The 19,748-nt window shown below is 47.0% G+C and overlaps 1 protein-coding gene across 1 annotated transcript in view; it reads left to right on the plus strand.

Annotated features, from left to right (window-relative positions):
• The first annotated feature begins 2,878 nt into the window (after positions 1 to 2,878).
• bahd1 (bromo adjacent homology domain containing 1) overlaps positions 2,879 to 19,748 on the plus strand; it is a 21,000-nt gene continuing 4,130 nt past the window's right edge. Inside the window, exons 1-5 of the mRNA XM_076165539.1 lie at positions 2,879 to 3,512; positions 14,600 to 16,367; positions 18,412 to 18,821; positions 19,083 to 19,242; positions 19,358 to 19,437. Coding sequence (XP_076021654.1) covers positions 14,717 to 16,367; positions 18,412 to 18,821; positions 19,083 to 19,242; positions 19,358 to 19,437 — 2,301 coding nt within the window. The 5' untranslated portion in view covers positions 2,879 to 3,512; positions 14,600 to 14,716. The remainder of the gene's footprint in view (positions 3,513 to 14,599; positions 16,368 to 18,411; positions 18,822 to 19,082; positions 19,243 to 19,357; positions 19,438 to 19,748) is intronic.

Raw genomic sequence — 19,748 nt, forward strand, 5'->3', positions numbered from 1 at the left:
AGCCCCGGAGGAACTGGAGGCCGCTTTGGTTTCCCAAATTCCTTTGGTCAATCCTGTCGCTCTTCAAATGATCTTTTACAGTGTTTTAACTGCAATTCAGCACAAATATTGACCCACATGAAGAAAATGCGTCATTGCCCTGAAACTATGGCAAAAAATCCTGCGTTTAGGTCATAAAGAGAAGAGTCTGTGGCTTCTTCTCAATTCTAGCAGGCACACACATAATGAGGTTTTTGCCATGTCTTCTGATTTGATTGAAAAAGTTCCAACACGGATTCTATTTTTACATGCATTCTAAAGGTTCTGCTACAAGAAAATAATCTTTTCAGTGAAGTTTAATATTGCAGTCAATTCTCCAAGGGCTCCTGACCCTGGGCTCCCTAAAAAAACCTCAAATATAAAAGAGAAAGGAGGAGGAAACCTCAGGAGAGGCGGTTCAGAGAGAAACCCCGCTCTCCTCCGACAGCCGCGTGGAATTAAACGCAATAGGCGAGGAAGCGGATAAAAGCACAAAGAGACAAATAGAGATGCAACGATTTATGTTTGGTGTCGAGAGCGAGATCCAGCCGTATCGTTCTAATGAATTAATCTTGAATGATCATGCTTGGTTTCTCCTGCACCCGGCATTTCTCATTCCACTCTAATCTGCTGTCCGTCACCACAGATCAGCCACGTCCACCTGTTGGCGTGATGGATCGTCAGCTTTTTGCTTCCAATCCATCTGCCGCCTCTACATCACTGTCAGCCGCTCTTGACTCCGGGGCTGATTGATGTGCAGGTGATTGCTGTGTGGTTTTGATAGTGAGTGTTTTTCACAGTGCGATGTTTGACTCTGTTTGATAAAACACTGCACTGTAGGCTGAAGGATTAACGATATTCAGGGCTCCTTTTTTTTTTTGCTTTGCTTTGTTAAACCCTCCAGTGGAGATGAAAGAGTGACATTTCAGCTCTCGACATCCACGCTGCAGAAATGCAAGAGCTCAAACAGAGAGAGGGAGAGAGAGGCTGCTCCATTCACTATGTGGGTGGGGGGGGGGGAATCTGTGCTTGCCATAGAGAGTGGATACATTTGTGTTTCAGGGGTATCATCATCCCAAACCATCACAAACGTATATGGCTATCTCTTCAGTCCCTCCATATCCACTGAACACACTTGTCTCCTGAAAATCCATTAGGGAGACATTATCTCAGACAATGATTGAACAATTTCAAGTGCATTTTGAATAATATATGGGAGCTCTCCTTCATGTTTTTCCCCTTAAAGGCAAATAAGTCAGGTTCAGTCAGGTTAAAACATTAATGTCTTCTCTCATTCACACGGAAGGAACTGTTGCATCGTGGGCTCTGAGAGTTAACATTCCCTTGCGAGTGTTCAGCCTCCTACCTGGCGCTACTGCATTGATATTTGCGAGTCTTGGAGATGAGTTGTAAACCAGAGCAGGGGAAAGCTTCTTAATTGGCGACATGACTCTCTGGAAATGATTTGGTAAGACACTTGAACTTTACGATAAATGCTAGTCGTGCAACTGGCTGCAAAGTTGAAAAATGCTGTTTGTGTTCATTGCTGACATTTTGGCAGACAGTAATCTTCTGAGAAATATCATTCCCGCCTGTAAATCTAGTTTGGACTGTCAACATCACTCTCTATCATCACAGAAGCAACAGCATTTCTCCAAAATGGTTTGATGCGTGGATTATAGTTGTGGATTGAGTCGATGTAAAGTATTCTTAGCAATTTTCAGACTGAGGGGGGTTTGCAGGTTAGTCACGACACCATTGACAGGAGTATTTCAGTTTTGATTCCAGTAACAAAAGTGTGTCCTTGAGTCACACATAATCATCCTCGCTCTCTGTTAGTTAATGTGGTCCAACTGTCTAATTGGAAAATCAAGGACACAGTGATTACCTGATGAGGACTCTAGCCTTCCTCTTTTATCTGGTAGGGCTCCGTAAATGTTTGCTCTGTGTGTGTGTGTGTGTGTGTGTGTGTGTGTGTGTGTGTGTGTGTGTGTGTGTGTGTGTGTGTGTGTGTGTGTGTGTGTGTGTGTGTGTGTGTGTGTGTGTGTGAGAGAGAGGTTCCAGCCATATTGAGAGTAGATGGATGATGTCTATGTGTAACAATTCTATTTCTTTTAAGATTGAAGAACTTCGAAAGGCCTGGGTAAAGTACGAAGGAATAAACCCTGAAAGAATTATGCCTGAAGGCCCGAAAAATGGGAATGCATGAAGAAGTTACGAGGAGTTTGAGTGACAGCTCAAATCCTTTGAAGCTGCAGTTTGTTTGTAAACAACAGGTGCACCAATTAAGTACAGACACTGAATCTAAATCTGCCTGAAAATGCCTCAAAACCACGTGGAACAACTGGCACAAACACACACACACACACACACACACAGAGCCATGTCGTTAAAAGTTAAAGTTCTTAATTAAAGGAGGATTGACCTAGAATAGAATAACAGATAGAGATAGCACAGATAGATTTGTTTTCCTAGGGGAGGGGGGCGCTTTAAGTACCATCAGAGGTACACGTTTCACAGTTTGAGAACCCTTGGTTTACAATACCCTGCGGTCATGTACAAATTAAGCCTACAAACTCAATATCCCATATTTCCCCAAAAGTTCAATTTGGAAAATGGAAGTGCGAAGGAAGTCCAATAAAAGACAGTAAAAGTCTCTGCTCATGAGTGAACGCCATTATCACGTCACAACACAGGAGTGGTGTGTAAGTGACAGGCAGAGCTCCTTCTGTCAGCACGGCGCTCTCTTTCCACACGTCCGTCCAAAAGAGACAACAGGTATTAAAGGCGTGACGCCGGTGGAAGACATCTGTCCAACGCGCCGCCGCTGCCGTGGACCGCGACATGTGGACGGCCGGGCGGTGCGTCCGTGGCCCTTTAAGAAACTCCATGTTTTCGCAACATGATGCGTCAACATAAAAAAGCGGATGATGCTGTTATGTAAAAACACGCTGAAGTGAAGTCGTAGTTCGCCGTAACGCCGCTGGACGCTTATTACGCCACATTTTGTCTTAACAACCGGGATACAGCGTGAAACGAGTGGGGGATTGTTACGCGTGGAGCTCCGGGCGGCGCAGTTTGGAGTGAGAGAGTGAGCGAGCGGGGAAGAGGAGAAGCCTTCTGCCGAGCAACGCAACTCAACATGGGGCGCCCTGCTCTCCGTTTTCCTGCTTCATTTGCGGGAACAGTACACCTGACGCATCTCGCTGAGCCCCGCGGAGGTGATCTTCATTTGTAAAAAGCCTCTTTTTTGGACCTCAACTCCGATCGCCTCGTCAGTGAAACACACACACGGAAAAACTGAAAGTGTCAAGACCGACAAGATCGTGCGACGAGACTCTTTGGAATAACATGTCAGCGAGATGAACGGATCCCTCCCGCCGCGTCCGTAGAAAACATCCCGCAAAAAGCAACTTTTCCAGACCTCCCGTGTCTCCGCCGTCACTTGTGCAGGTGGCTCGACCGTCTTCCTCTTCTTCTTCCTCTTCTAAATGGTGAGTACAGCTCCGATCGAGTCACTCTCCACTTCGCGATCTTGAAAAATGTCACACAAGCCGCTCCGAGTTAAACTAGTCGGGAGGCTCGTCGGTATCTGGTGGAGTTTGTTGATGAAAGATACTAAGAACTTAGTAGTCAATATTTTCAGAAGGGGATTTAGATTGAAACAGCGCAACAAAGTCTTTAACTTCCGCAGACACTTTAATAATCCAGATTGTTCCTGATAATTTGTGCACGAAGATGAAATGCGTGTACATTGTGTGTTTTTGGCGATTTTATCCTATATTTTGTATTATAAAAGTGTTTTTGAAGCATCTTGTGACAGTTTGGGAGGCAGATTAGTGTCGAGTCAGTGTGACGAGTCTATCATCAGCACAGAGCAACATGTTGACTCGAAGTGCACGACCACACCACATGGATCGTGGACATGTAATCCCATTACTTCAGAGTGTCGCTTTGTGGCCCGGATGTCACCCGAACATGTCGTCGTCCTCCCCGCGGGGACAAACGCGTCCTGACTGCATGTGGCTGGATGAAAGGACAGCAGAGAATAGAGTCGAGGAGACAAAGCGATGGGTGTTACTGGACTGTAACTATAGAGAGTCGAAGCAACAAACAACACCAGCTTTTAATGTCAATTCCACCCCACATTTAAACTATTGATGTGTAGGAAAAGATGATATGTGAAACTAACAGAGATATCCCCCAAAGCAGAGGCTCATGGGCTTTGGGATTGTTGATGTTCCTCAATTTGGATCAGATGAATTTGCAGGCTCATGAGGTTTATCTGATATAGATCCATTAGATCTTTGTCCAAAGACTCAGATGTCCAAACTTTAAATATGAATCTAGTAAAATACTGTATGTTATAGCATCAATGTACAGGTTCTTCTTCTTCGGCATCATCGTCATCTTCTTAAATTCCAAATTTGAGAAGACTTCACATACATCATTGAACAGATGAGTTGATTTTAGGCGGGAAAGTGGCATTTCATGTATTTGTCAGCTGATCGTAACTGAAAATATCAGCTTGTTTACTCAAGCTTTAGTGATGTAAACAAACATTTAAGCATCAGGCCTAGTAACTCCTAATTTAAAGCGCATGGTGTGTTGCTTTTGAACGCTTTGGCATATACAGGGTCTTGCTTTTGGTCAATTGTCGATAATTGTTGCCAAGTATCCTTAACATTTGTTGCTCTGCCACATTATTCTGCTTATGAACTCAGTTTGTTGCTCTCTAGTCATCCTGTGTTGTCATAGCTGTCGATCATCTGTTGCTTCCATTTGGCATTGGTTTGTGTTTTGTTGGTGGGGTGTCCCTTTGGTTGAGGCTCACAGAGGGGTCACAGATTGCACCTTTACACCCGTTCTCTTTGTACTGGTGTGTTTTATAGTAATGAGTCCTGCAGTCTGTTTTGTGTTTCACTGAATTGAAAACGCGATGGGGGCTCAGGATTAGCAAAGTTCTGCTGTCTGTAGCCCTCTTAAAGCCCATTAGCCCCAAACTCTCTCTCTCTCTCTCTCTCTCTCTCTCTCTCTCTCTCTCTCTCTCTCTCTCTCTCTCTCTCTCTCTCTCTCTCTCTCTCTCTCTCTCTCTCTCTCTCTCTCTCTCTCTCTCTCTCTCTCTCTCTCTCTCTCTCTCTCTCTCTCTCTCTCTCTCTCTCTCTCTCTCTGACTCAGCCTGGCACTGTGCTGGAGTCACAGCTGTGAAAATTACAGGTCTTTTTCATGGAAACAGAGAAGAAGAGGAGGCAGGCTTGGTGGGGAGGAAGGAGAGCGAGCACAGAGGCTCACAGACAGGCGTCAGCTGTCGGTCAGCCCACAGCTGCAGTGGATGTGGCGGTTATAGAGCCGTGCTCTCTCTCACTTATCACTCACTGGGATTGTTTACATGGGGTGGGAGTGTGGGGGGGGGTTTAAAGCCTGTTTGGCTGAGGCAGAACAGAACAGAAGCCCTCAGTGTGACTGACAAACGTCAGGCTCCTTCAGTGAAAAGCACATGGCACCAAGCGTCCTTCAGTTTGGCAGATGCTAAAAGCCTGACTGAGGCCCTGGCAGGTGGGCAGGCGGGCGCTCTCCTTCTCCTCCTCCTCCTCCTCCTCCTCCTCCTCCTCTCTCCTTCCTCAGCTGGTTGAAAATACAGCGACAGGCCTCCTGCATCAGAGCGTCATTGTTCACAATGATGATGACAATCTCACTCTGTCTCTATCGTCCTCTTTCTCACTCACTCTCCGTCCCTCTCTGTGCTGTCCTGATTCATCTCTCTCTCTCTCTCTCTCTCTCTCTCTCTCTCTCTCTCTCTCTCTCTCTCTCTTTCCTCCCTTCCCTTCCCCCCATGTACTTCTCTCTCACAGACTTAACTTTTCTTACCCCTGGTTTGCTCGATCTGGCTCTGTCACATCTACAGTATGTGGGCCTGTCGAGCAAAGAAGCCCGGCGAGTGAATGTGGAGAATCTGCCCCTCTGATATCTGTGAAGTTTGACTTTTCTATTCCCTGCTGAATGAGATGTGAGGCGTTAGATTCCCTCTCCACCTTGCCACTCTTCTCCGGCGCTTTGCCTCGATCTCAGAGACTTCAGTCTTCCTCTCTATCTCTTCCTCTCTGGTGCTGGCTCTCTTCTCTTTTCCCTCCCTCTCCCTCTTTGCCAGTCAGACTGTCTGGCATCTTGCCCCGTCTCTTTGAAGAGGAACAGTAGAAGCAGCTAATTACACTTCCTGTCCTGTCTCCCTTCTGCTGCTCAACTGTCATGTCTACATCTGTAGGCTGCACGCTGACACTCAGAAAGAACGCTTTGCTCCGTGTTCTGATGATGCGGATGAACTCTGTGTGCATGGAGATTCCTGTTTTCATCATACAGTATCTGCACACTATAGCGCCTATTATACATTGTTGTGCTGCGTCTAAAGAAACGCTTTCACACCTTCAGTGTCTTGGCTGTTTTCAGGCTTAAACATCATTTTATAGCCCGGGAGCTTCATTTCCACCTCATCCACATGATTATTCTTGTATTGCTGTTTATCACTGTTTCACCCTTGACAGTACGTTGCAGCCTTTCCTGTCATTTTATAGTCTAAACTATATTCTACTTATTGTCCTTTTTGCGGGATTTCATCCGTATCAGACTTGTGCATATGCTTGGGATGGTTTTAATGGGATTACCTAACCTAGACTCTATTAAGCAGCTCGACGTGTCTCTTTGTTTCCAAAATATGCCGTGCGCCTCGTTTCCTCCCCCTGGTGTATTATGAACCTGACATGATAAACACATTGGTGCCTTCGCCGAGTGTAACTGGTTTGTTGCTACCCAGCCCAGCTGCGTGCTGCTGGGAAGAGGTTTCTGCGCTTCCTGTTTGGATTTGATCACAATAGGGTTTTAAGTGTATGAAGGAACTAAAGTATCAGCGGATTGGAGGCTGGCTCTCCCTAATGCATCCATAGATGGTCGAGGTAGTGTTGATTGTGCTGTGTTATCACAGTCAGATCACCTCAGAGGAGCTTGGATGCAGATGTAGGCCTTTTATGTGACAGAGAATAGGACACATTTGACCTGTTTGTGCATTTCAAAGGCAGATGTGTACATATTTAGGTCAGATTACTTTAGCTTGCTGTATGGATTTCTATGGTTTATTGTAGATCTAGACTACATGTCATACATGTCTCTTAAGGACAGCAGAGGGGACAAAACCATCCAATCAGATCCACTTTGGGAGCCAAATTTGAGTTTTGACGAAAGCAAATCTGCTATTCAATTTAGAGAGATTGCTACTTTTTTTGTATTACATCTTGTTTTTCCATGGCAATTTCCCTTTTCAGTAGGTGTGACTTCACACATCATCTGCCTCCCACTGTGTGGATTCATCATGGTTATTGATATTTCTTGCACGTGTCTTCTCCCATGTATTTGTTACATCAAAAAAAATAGTTTGTCTGACTTTTCATGTGTGAGGAAACAAATCACATCTAGACGTGAACAGGAGACGTGGGCACCGACCGCTGGGTATGCTCACTATTAGTGAGACACGATCAAAACTCTTAAGATGATCAAAGCCTCTGCATGTTCCTCCAAAGGGATTTACACCTTCAAACAGGCCTGAAGCCAGTGCCCAGACTGACTGATGTGCACAAATTAAAGGCTGCACTTAACCGTACCGTAAGGTTTTCATGTCAATCCTCAGCAGCATCTACTATCGTTCAGACTCACATGCTTAAGTGTCTAATTAGAAGAAATAATGTCCAAATCATTGTCTAATTATTGCAAATTGTCTTTTGTCAGACGCTTTAATTTGTATTAGCTTTTCGTCATTAATTTAGATTTCTGCCGATTGGTGCTGTGTGTCTCTCTCCGCGGTGTGTGTGTATGTGTGTATGTGTTGGTGTTCGGCAGTGTGTTTAATGTGGTGCAGGTCAGCTCTCAGCAGTCGATGCTCCCTCCGCCTCCCCGGTGCTCACGCCTCATTAAACTCAACACACTCAGCTCGTTTACAGCTGTTAATTACACACTGTAAAGCTGATATTGATGAGGACAATCAGCATTTATCCCAATTAAGCTTCATTCTGACGAGATGCCAACTTGATAACGCGGCGACTTCTGATGCTGGTTGCTGTTAACCTTGCAAATATTAGAGTTTTTTTATCAAACCGGTGATACACTGCAGAGTGTTCGTCATCCTCAGCAGGCATGTGGGTGTGTGTGCGCGTGCGTGTGTGTCATGATAACAGCGGGCTAATAAATGATGAGTGGTGATCATTCATGAACATTATTGGATTCCATGTATCATTAAGAGAAGAGGATACAGTAAATGAGCCTAATTAAGAGGGACGCATGCTTCCATCATCTGCTGTCTGACAGAAACAAATCACTACCATATTCTTTAGACTTTAATACTATGGGTGTGGTGATTATTAATGAGATGATAGTGATATCGGACTGGATGATGTTTATATTACAGAGCCTCTCCTACTCGGGCTTACAGTGTGGTTTAATGGCGTTGTGGTTCTATGCAGTACTGATATATACTTTGTGTCTCCTGTGGTGGCACTGTAATACTCCAGCAGCTCCTATATCTGTCCTCCAGCAGACCTACTGTATGGATACTGGAATGTGCACAACTCATCACTGTTTCCACCTTCCTCTTCCTCGCTGTCATCCGATTGTTTTCAGGCCACATCAGGTTACATTTTTTAAATTTCCTACTCACATGTAGGCCTCTTATCTTTATAATCGGAGCGTGCGTAGGCAAAATAAAGATTCATTGTTCCATGACGAGGATTTGATTCCTTGTTTGCTAATGTGCTGAAGTACGGTCCACTGATGAAAAAAAATCTAACTTTAACGCTAAATTAGCATGAATATTGCATTTGTTTGAGGGTTGCTTGGGTCCCTGGTATGCTGCCCGCCCTTCCAAAATCCTGGATACGCCCCTGCTACTCTGAGGTTCATAAGAGATAAGCAGAGAAATGGAAAATTCTTATTAACAGAAGAGAAATCAGATTTTTTTTTGCATATATTTGGATTCAATATGACCTCAGAATTTTCTAAATAGTGCTTCGGCCTTTTTCCAATCAGACCCCAGTTTGAAGAAATGATCAAAGATTGAGGGAAGTTATTTATAATTGTCCTTCTTAATGCTATAATGATATTTAAACCGATATTAAACGACATTTTCCGGTTCAAAATAAAAATTTAAACCAAGTGCCTGGCGTTGTTTTAGGCATATAAACGGGCATGAAAAAGCCTTGAAAGTGTGTGAAAAGACAGGTCGGAGCCGGCGGAGTCCCGGGCGGATTATGTCGGGGACATGACGGCGGATGTCCCGGCGCAACGCGAATACGAACGCAGCGCATGAATATTATCTCCAGCGTGCCACTTCGGAAGTAGGTCACCGCTCCGCGATGTGCAGAGTCTCCGGCCCCGGCAGGCTGCTCGCTCCGCGGATCGACACGCAGCAGGACCGCGGAGAGACCGCACGCCAGAACCAGGACCGGGAACCAGAGGAGAAGGAGAAGAAGAACCAGGAGGACCGGGACGGCAGGGGTTGTGATTTCCTCAACGGGACACAAGGTAACGATGGAAAATCCACGAACAACCCGACGCGGCTGTGATTCCGGTCACAGTTGGAGATTATGGGATGTCGATTATCACCACGCGCGCTCCTAATGGCGATCATTCCCCGCAGAAACCTGCTCCTAATGGGGCTTTGATGATGGGGGGCTTTTCTAGTTCCGTGTTTTTATCACGCACAGCCCGTACTCCTCCTACGGCATGCTGTCACACTGTCCACCACCATGGCCAACTACGAGCTCCATTCCACACAGCCTCATTACCACACACACACACACACACGCACACACACACACTCGCACACACACACAGAGGCATCACGCTGTTAAACTGCCTTCTCTGCTTAAATGTATCAGGCTTTCGCTGCGTGGCTCCGTGATCGTGCGTCGTGTCCGTGTTTGTTGTTTTGACTGTTGAACTGATGATTCGCTCCGGCAAAGTGGACTTGGTGATACACACTATCTGGAGCCGCTTAGATCGGTGCCTCTCTCTCTCTCTCTCTCTCTCGCTCGTATAGAGATGCGATGGGGGGCATCGCATCTCTATACCCATGTCCTTCTTCAGTTCCTCTCTATGTGTGTGTGTGTGTGTGGGGCAGAGCAGTCCCTCATCTTCCTCACTCTGGATTGTGGTGGATCAAAAACATTTAGCTGCTTCTCTTCTTTAATAAGAAAATGTCATGTTTGATCATTTCTACGTTACAGACTTCATCTCTCAGTAGTTTGTGGAGAACAAACGCAAGCGACTTTTCTAATTTAATAGAGAAAATGAAGCTCCATTGAAGTTCAGGAACTATAGTATAGTATTAGAAATATTGGGCAAAATTATTAAAATGGTGTAACAAAGAATAGAAACACATGCCAAAATAGAAACTAGTATGGATGAAGGGAGAAAGTTAAAACATTGACAGCATGGACCACAGCATGTTAATGGTTGGTGATGGCTGGTTCTCAAACTATGTGACGCGCACCACTGGTGGTACTTGAGGCAGCCCCTGGAAATGTCTGTAGAAGATAAAAACCAATTAAAATCGATCTTTGTGGCAAATTCACAAATAGAATGGACTGTAAAATGTTAAACGTTCAATTAACAGTGTCTTTATATTTAGAATCACAGCTGTTTTTGTTTGCCGTATTTACTTGAGCCTTATTCATGATGATGCTCCCTCTAACATCACATCTATTGCAAAAGTGATTGTGTGTGTTCTGAGACTGGTGGAGATTGTGATGATCTAAATAGTGTGTGTGTTTGTGTGTGTGTAAAACACCTGTAAACTAGTATCCTGTTTTATAGGCAACAAGATGAAAACACACCACAACTTTATTGAATTTGTCTGGGAGCACACTGTGATGTTTGTTACGGTCAGTGTGGGTCTGCAGCCGGAGGGGCGGGGGGGTAATAATAATGTCCCTCAGTGAGCTGCTGTCCGTCCATTGTGCACGCTTGTCTTATTCAAATGAAGTAACTCGATTTGATATCCACAGACAGAAACTCAATGTGAGGCTCCTTCTGTTCTCTTGTTGTCTGCAGATTAAATTTCTCTTTGGTGGGTTTGCGTTTCACGGTTCACAGAGTCGTTCGGCAATAATCGCAAACCGAGCTAAGGGGGTGGATGGAAATCTCCACTCAGGACGCCGCTGTCCACTCCAGATTTGTTTGCAGTCCTAATCAGACAAACATTTGGCAAGGGACCGTCAGAAAGTTTCACTCGTTGTAATGTGACGTCCTCTCATTGCTGAATGTGCTAAACGGTTGTCGGCTCATTATTTAAAGGGTGCTTGGTCATAACATGGCAGGACGGGTCATTTTCAGACAGTGCCTTGGAGACGGTGTCAAATTATTCGTAATATTTGTCGGATTTGACATTTGGGTGCGGCAGTATCAGAAGTTTTCATCTGTTTGCATTCTCCATGTTGTTACAAACGAGGATGACAAACTCACAGTCTGTCTGTCTGATGTGCATGCCGAAGATCCTTTACATATTTGATCGTTGTGGATAAGAAATAGCTGAGAAATAGTAAATCTCTCCACTCTGCCTGCTCCTCCTCCTCCTCCTCCTCTAGAGCTTTTAATTCAGAGCGACACACTGTTTTTGTTCTGAGGTGTTAGTGCACATGGTGACAGTGGTGCCATAACAGAGGAATAGCACATTTGTTGCACAGTTTTCTGCTGAGGTGAAGTCTTGTGAATACATACATGAGTGCATAACAAAAGCTGTTGATTAATTTAATCATTTATTATTAGGCTGCGCCTCCTCTTCATCCTTATCCGGATGCATTTGTGCTTGGCGGCAGAAATCTCTCGGGGATGAATGGAACTAATTCTTGATTACCACTACCGTTCTTAACCACCAGTGGGAGATTCAGGTACCACGGGTGGTACACGAACCACAGTTTGAGAGCCGCTGGGATGGCTGGATGAAGCCGTCAGATGCACAGAACAAGAAATTCCCTGTTGGTGTCTCGAGCAAGTGTGTGAGGAAAAAGCATCAAAAATTGAGAATGTGTCGTATCTAAACTAAGCACAAACCTGAAGTCTCACTGCAGTGTGTGCTGTGTGTGTTTGTGTGTTCCATTGAAAGGACTGTCGTCACACACATTCAATTTTGATGCACTTGACATTCACTTCAAAATCCATGTTGTTTACCAAGAGGAAATGCATCACCTCTCACTTACTTACACACACACACACTCTCTCTCTCTCTCTCACACACACACACAACACCCTCTCTCTCTCAAACCAGTCATTTCAAATTTTCAAATGTAACGGCCACTGTAAATGGGCCAATTAAAAAATTGGAAGACGGGCACAGTAATGTGATTTCCACTCAGGGCGACACTGTAATGATTGCTTCTGGTTGATTTATACGACAAATTTGTGTGAGAACATAAACATCATTTGCTGTAGTGACTGTGTAATGGCCTCTTACACGTAGCTGACAACACTCCAGTCAATAACTGTCAGTGTTTGCTACATAACTGGAGAGATATTGCACTTGGTCTGGGTTTGGAAATCCTAAAATACACCAAAACATTTGTATCAGCTGAGGACAATGTTTCCATGCCCTGTGCCCCTGAACATCACATCAGAGCAGCTTCTTGTGGGAGTTGATCCATCTCATCCTACCTTTCCCTGCCATATTTACCCCATTATACATCATTCATGGGAGCTCAACTCGTCGTCTTGATACTTCACGCAGCACCTTGAACGTGGCATATGGTTCATTTCTTTGATTGAGCTTAAGCACAATGCGATCAGTCTGTCTTGTCAGCTCGCTGTATGAAAGGTAGAACAGAGCAGAAGCACTTCTCACGATGAGGTTGGCAGGAGGTGAAAGATGGACTCCTGAGATTTGACGAAAATACGACATCCGACGCTGTTTGCTCCATGGCCAGTCACACGCTTGTTTAGGAACGGCGCCCGATGATTGATTGTGGATTCATTAGGCGTCAAAAGGAAGGTGAGTTTGGTGCTTAATCATTTGTGAGAGGCTCTGACTGTAAGAGCTCAGGGGTGCTCCAGCGATAGAGCCCCGCGTTGACACCGTTGTTGGAGGTCAAGCAGCATAATTGTGTTTCAGGGCGGCAGCAGGAAGGATGATCCATCTCTTTATACCGCTCAGCATGGCAGTGTCATTGCGTAAAGGTCACGGGTAGTTCAAACCTGGGTGACGCTGAAGATCTCCCCTCAGCGAGATGTCTTTTTCTGTCGAGGGAGCAGGAGGAAGCCACCCTCGAGTGTTATTTAACTCCTATGAATGACAGAAAAACCCTCAATGCATCTTCTCCCTTAATCTCTATGACCCGATATAAAGAAATCCCTGGGGATCCTTTGACATACTCGCTGCCAGCGTGTTGACATGGAAACTGAAGAGGCTTTATTGTGTGTGACAAGTGTTTCTGCCACCGAGTGGCTGAAAATTTTGGCTGAAATTACTATCAATGAGTCATTTTGAACTCTGATCACTGTTTGCCTGTGTTGGGAAAAATTCTTCATTAACTTCACAACAGCCAGAGAGCTTGTAGACGATTGAAATATGGAGTCGTCGGGGTTGAAAGGGTCTTTGCAGGCTTTTCCTGTCTAATCCAATTACCTACTGTTGGGTAAGCCATACCACTTAATGGAGGATCGGCGTCACGCTGCAGCTGTGGCTAAAATTAAATCTGGGTGGCATTGTGAATTAAAGATCCAGACCACCTTTAAAAGCATCCATCAAATGTGACATTTAATGCCTAACCTCAGTGCCTCACCTCCTCAGTCTTCTGCTCCTTCTGTATTAGAGTTGTGTGGGTGAACGCTCGCGATGTTGGGCTCCTAATGGATGGCGTGAGTCATTAATCTGCTGTAAAACGGGCCCAAGGAGCTGAGAAATTACTATTATTGATAGAAGAGATGAAAAGGCGATGGGAAGCCGTCATTTGGCTGCAGCTCTAATCCAAAACAAAGCCAACGTGGAGATCGTTCGGCGCAATTAGTCCATATATCACAATCTAATCAGTCGCAATGCATGAAATGAAATCTGGAACACATGTGGATCAAAGGACCCCGACCACGCTAACTCAAAAACTAAACTAATGTGCCGTATATCTCAGCTTCTTGGAGAGACGTATGCAGGGTAACGCTGCCTCATCTCCCCCTTTCATCCCCTTTGATCCCCTTCTCCCCCAAAATCCTCTGCTCTAATGGACAGAAGCTCCCTGATCTCTCAGACAGTCCAATTTCTAGACATTTCTTGAGTAATGTGTAGCATCTTTGTCAACAAAATGGTCCTGAAATGTCCCGACCCCTTTCCTCACACTAGTCTACCCCAGAGTGTTACTAGGGTCTTAAGACGTCCAATTGCCGCAACAACCCTCCCAAGTTTTGTTACACTTATTTCAAGGTTCTGCATGATGATCTGTGTGTGTGTGTGTGTGTGTGTGTGTGTGTGTGTGTGTGTGTGTGTGTGCGTGTGTGCGTGTGTGTGTGTGTAGCAGAAGTGTGGCTTTGCAGTAAACTATCTGATCTCCTTCTTCTGCAGAGTGTGTATGAGCCCAGGCAATGATTCATGATGCCCACGGAAGGGCCTCACTGAGCTGACACCCACCAACGGAGGATCTGGGACCCTGTGGATGAAGAGGTGGCGGATCGACTCACCATGGTGAAAGCTCAGAGAAACCAGCGAGACAAACGCGTCAAGCTCCGGAAGGAGAGAGGAAGCGGGAAAAAAGGGGGCGCGATTAAAAAAGGGAAGGAGAAAAAGAATGAGCTGAAGGCCAAGACGAAGAAGAGGGAGAAGAAGGAAAAGAAGGATTGTCATCGGCGGAGGAAGAAGATGGCGAAAGTGGGCGATGGAGAAGCGCTCGACTGTCGCGTCCTGCTCACCCGTCTGGAGGAGAAAGGGGTTGTGGGTAAATCAAAGGACACAACGAAAGCTGGGAAACAAAAGAGTGCGAAAACTAAAAAGAAGCTGCCTTCCAGCTCCATTAAAAGGACCAAATGTGGGAAATCTAGACAAAAGAGAACCTCCGCAGCCAATCAGCAAGCACTGGAACCAAAAAAGAACCAATCAGGCGCCTTAGTAACGTTGCCTCCACCTGTCCTGGAGCCTCGCAGGCGGAGGATGGCTTCTCTTAACGCAGAGGCCGTCAACACCTTGCTGCTCTACAGAGACGATGCTGTCAAACGGCAGAATTCCAGTGAAGGTCCAGCTCAAGGCGCCCATAAAGCTGAGGGTGGACGCAAACACGAACGCAAAGGTCGTACATGCAAAAAGGTCCAGGCGGGAGCAAAAGCCACCGAAAGGCTGAAGAAACCGAGGCGTTCGACAGTGGAGGCTCAGAACATCGACTGGTTGAGTTTGTTCGCTCCGACTCCGAGACGTCAGGCGGGACTCACCGCCGCCACGCTGCTCAAGCTCACCAGCTCTCAGTATGGAAGCAAACGGCAGAAGAAGATGGAGTGTAGGCCGGGGACGATTGGCGAGGCGCCGGCGGTGACGACAGTGGATCAGAGCGAGATTAGGTGTAAGCCTGTGTGTGGAGGAACCGCTCAGACGAATCGAGTAACACATCCCAAACAACAGAAACGACTAAAGCACAGAAAACAGGGTATAGACGACTCAGTGCAGCCGGCATCCAGCGTCCAAGGATGCTGCAGTTTGTCTAAAACGGAGACCTTGGATCCGGAGGGCCAGTGGAAGGGGACCACGGGGGAGCGGGAGTGTCACAAACACGGCCGCCGGCGTGCCTCCGTGCGGGGCTTCTCCCAATTGAAACCAATCAAAGAGGAGCAGGTGGAGGCCGAGGTGTCTCCCTGCTACTGCTGCTCCCAGGAGCGTTGCGTGGAGTACTGCCACCGGCTAGCGCTCTTCCTGGACGACAAGACCTTCAAGGAGCCCGACGATGCCTCGCTGTCGGAGGTCTTCCACCACCACCACCACCATCACCACCACCACCACCTCCAGTCGCCGCACCCCGCCACCATCCTCAACCCGCACGCCTACCCCTGCTTCCCCAGCTACTACGTCCACTTCAGCCACCCGGACGCCTCCCCCCCCTCCCCCATACCCTCCCTGGCTCTGTGCCCAAGGAGCGGCAAGAGGCCCAAGCTGCTCCCCAGCGCCGGCCCCCAGCCCTCAGGGATCTCCCATCCCATGTATCGCTGCACGTCGGTGGAGGCGTGCTACGGCGAGCCCTGCAGGATCAACGGATACCCCCCTTACGCCAGCGTGATCCCGGCCATCACCACAGGGGGGTGCTCCTTCAGCCCCGCCGACTGCACCAAGTGTAACCACGGCATCAAAACAGGTGAGAGGACGTTTCTAAATGGCTAGCAGCCCTCCAATCGATCATGATTATTATTTAGAGTGAAAAGTGTATTTTGTTGTTATTTGTGGTGTACCGTGTATTTGCCTTTGCGTAAATTTGATGGAAATTCTTTATAATACAAGTCAAGAAATCAGGTTGTTCCTAGAGAAATGAGAAAACGGCTCAGTAAATAATTGCTTTTGTATCCTTTTGGCTGTCGTCTGTCTGTTTGATGATAGAGCACAGAGATGGAGTCTTTGAAAGCTCTGATTAAGACAACTGACCTATAGGGTTTCAGTGTCAAGTGTCGGTTTACAGAGTGCGGTTACGAGGTCGTTTTGGTGTGAAGAGCCCTCCGTAATCTGGCTGCAGGAGGAATACGATGTGCTGAGGATAGCTGTTATGTCTGGCATTTCTTATCTCCCCGTTTTTGGAATGTCAGTTGAGTGGGAAGCTGCAGAAAAGCGTTAGATAAGGGCGAGACCCCTTCTGCGTCTGTGTGCGGACGCGGAGGCCCGAAACCTAATGAACTGATTACACGAGCTGCAGGCGTACGGGCCAGCGATGCAGCGCAGTTTGCCTGCTGCGCTGCTGCGCTCGTGTCAGTGTGAGAGAAAGAGAGAGTCTGTGTGTGTGTGTGTGTGTGTGTGTGTGTCATCATTGCAGAAAAGAAGAAGATTGTAATACAGGGGTGTTGTGGAAAGTTGCATCCATGATTTGTATGAAGAAAGAGAGAGAGAGAGTGTGAGAGAGAGAGAGAGGGAGCAACGCAATGCTTTAAGAGGTCTTGCTCTCTCTCTTCCTCTCGTCTTTCTCTCTTGCTCTCTCTCAGTCCTGCTCTCTGTCTCTCTGTCTCTCTCTTCCCCCCTCTCTCTCTCTCTCTCTCTCTTCCTCTTTGTCTCTCTCTTCCTCTCTGTCTCTCTCTCTTTCTCTCTTTCTCTCTCCCGCTCTCTGTCTCCCTGTCCCTCTGTCTTTCTGTCTCTCTCTCTCCCTCTCTCTGTCTGTCTGTCTCTCTTGCTCTCTTTCTCTCTCCCTCTCTCTTTCTCTCTGTCTCTCTTTCTCTATCTCCCCCCATCTCTCTCTCTCTCCCTCTCTCTCTCTCTCTCTCCCTCTCTCTGTCTGTCTGTCTCTCTTGCTCTCTTTCTCTCTCCCTCTCTCTTTCTCTCTGTCTCTCTCTCTATCTCCCCCCCTCTCGCTCTCTTCCCCTCTCCCCCCCCCCCCCTCTCTCTCTCTCTCTCTCTCTCTCTTCCCCCCTCTCTCTCTCTGTGGTCTTCATTAAAGCGGGTCAGGGTTGAGGTGTTTCTCTCTCGTCTTGGTGTCAAACTTCCTCTCACCTCAGTGAAATCGAATGAATACTTCATGCACTTTAAAAATGCTTCAGGGTTTTTAACAATTCATAGAAATTGTAACATGCAACCTTCCACAACACCGCTGTATTAGTCGTCTTCTTCTTCTTGTCTGCAATGATCACACACACACACACACACACATATATAGAATGAATGAATCATCATCAGTAGTGCTTCTATGTTCTCTTATGTGTCCAATAATCTATAAGCTCTTAATGGTGGAGCGGCTGATGTAATTCTCCACGGCACAGATGAGGATGACTGATGAAGATGAAGAGCGCAGAGACATAAACTGATCTCAGCCGCACGGTGGAAGTTGAACCTGTTGTTTGTAGAGAAGGTGTTGTGCAGCCTGGGTGTCTGTGTCATGGGTTAAGAGAGTGTGTGTGTGTGTGTGTGTGTGTGTGTGTGTGTGTGTGTGTGTGTGTGTGTGTGTGTGTGTGTGCGATCTCTGTATTTGCTGAAGGCTCTAATAGAACTTAATAGAGGCTCTGTTTGTTCTGCTGCTTCTGTAGAACCAATAACAGCTGAGGGTCGTTCACGTCTCCATGATGTGACCTCGTTACTTCACTCATTAGATTGCTCCACAGAGAATTGTGTGTATTTGATTGTCTCTCTCTCTCTCTCTCTCTCTCTCTCTCTCTCTCTCTCTCCCTCTCTCTCTCCCTCTCCCCATCTCTCTCTCTCTCCCTCAGACGATTACTCATCCACCCTCCCTGACCATCACAGCCCCTCCTCTGTTCCAATGTGTCCCAACCCTCGGACCTTCACTGGCTGTCCCGTTCCCGCCGCGCCTCCAGCCGGTCAATCGGTGCCCCACGTTCAGACTCCGCTATCGGACCCCAGCCAGCCGCAGCCTCCCTTGCAGGTGGCCAGGGAGTGTCCTCAAAGTGCCAAGGCGCCCAGCGGGTCGCGGTCTGGCGCGCGCGGCACCGGCGCCATCGGCTCAGCTGCCTGCCCTCTCACCAGGGAGAAGAAGCAGAAGCTCGGCTCTGCCAGCGTCGGGGGACGAGCGGCGTCCAAGCAGCTGAAGAACGGACGCCAAAAGACCACCAATGGTTGGCGGGCAGTTGGCGCGCCGTATCAGAAGGAGGTTTTCGCTGTGGTGCGTAGAGAAAGCAGCCGCACAGCCGTTTGTAATTAAATTCAGTGTCATTTAATTTGGATTTCCTCAGAGAGTATCGACTGATTCAGCTCGCCCACGTCATCACATCAGTCCTCTCTCACCAAACATCTCACTGTCAGCGTTTCTGTAGGGATGCGCCGGCCATTCAATACAAATCACATCTCGCAGCTTTTTACTTCACAGCTTCCTGCTGCTTATCAGTTTGCAGCTGTTCCAGATGTCAGTGTTTCCTGTCCGCAGGGAGAGGAGGCGCCCGTGCTGAGGAGGTGCTTCGAGGGAGTCCAGAGGGACGGGGACTTGGTCCGGGTCAGAGACACCGTCCTGCTGAAGTCCGGTCCCAGGAAGAAGTCTCTGCCGTATGTGGCCAAGATCTCAGCTCTGTGGGAGGAGCCAGAGTCAGGTAGGAGACGTGTGGAGTGTGTACTTAAGGCTGTAATAACAGGTTCAGACTGGACACCTTGGGTTTAACTTCACCCCGATTAATAACTGTGCGTGTGTGTGTGTCTTTTCTGCAGGAGAGCTGATGATGAGTTTGTTTTGGTACTATCGTCCAGAACACACACAGGGGGGACGCAATCCCAGCATGCATTGTGAGGTGAGATGACAGCAGTGTGTGTGTGTCTTGTGTGAAAGACTCAATTCTGATTGGTTTGCAAGGTGGTTTCCATTAAAATGTGTATTACAGCACGTGAAGTCAAACGCCTCCTAAATCAGCATGTAAACAGGATTAAACTGAACGTAACCATGGTGTCAGGGCTTCATGTTACATTATTGATGAGGTTAGTGGTCAAACTAATCAAATGATGAGTTTTACTGACCACAGCCATCTTGTCGCCCACGCATACGCAACCCGTGTGAAGGGTCCGGGTCGCAAACCTTCGTCTGTAGTGCAGAAACATGAGGCAG

Source organism: Genypterus blacodes, unplaced genomic scaffold (assembly GCF_046128005.1).
Source record: "Genypterus blacodes isolate CSIRO-AG114 ecotype Tasmania unplaced genomic scaffold, CSIRO-AGI_Gbla_v1 ptg000147l_1, whole genome shotgun sequence".
Lineage (NCBI taxonomy): Eukaryota > Metazoa > Chordata > Actinopteri > Ophidiiformes > Ophidiidae > Genypterus > Genypterus blacodes.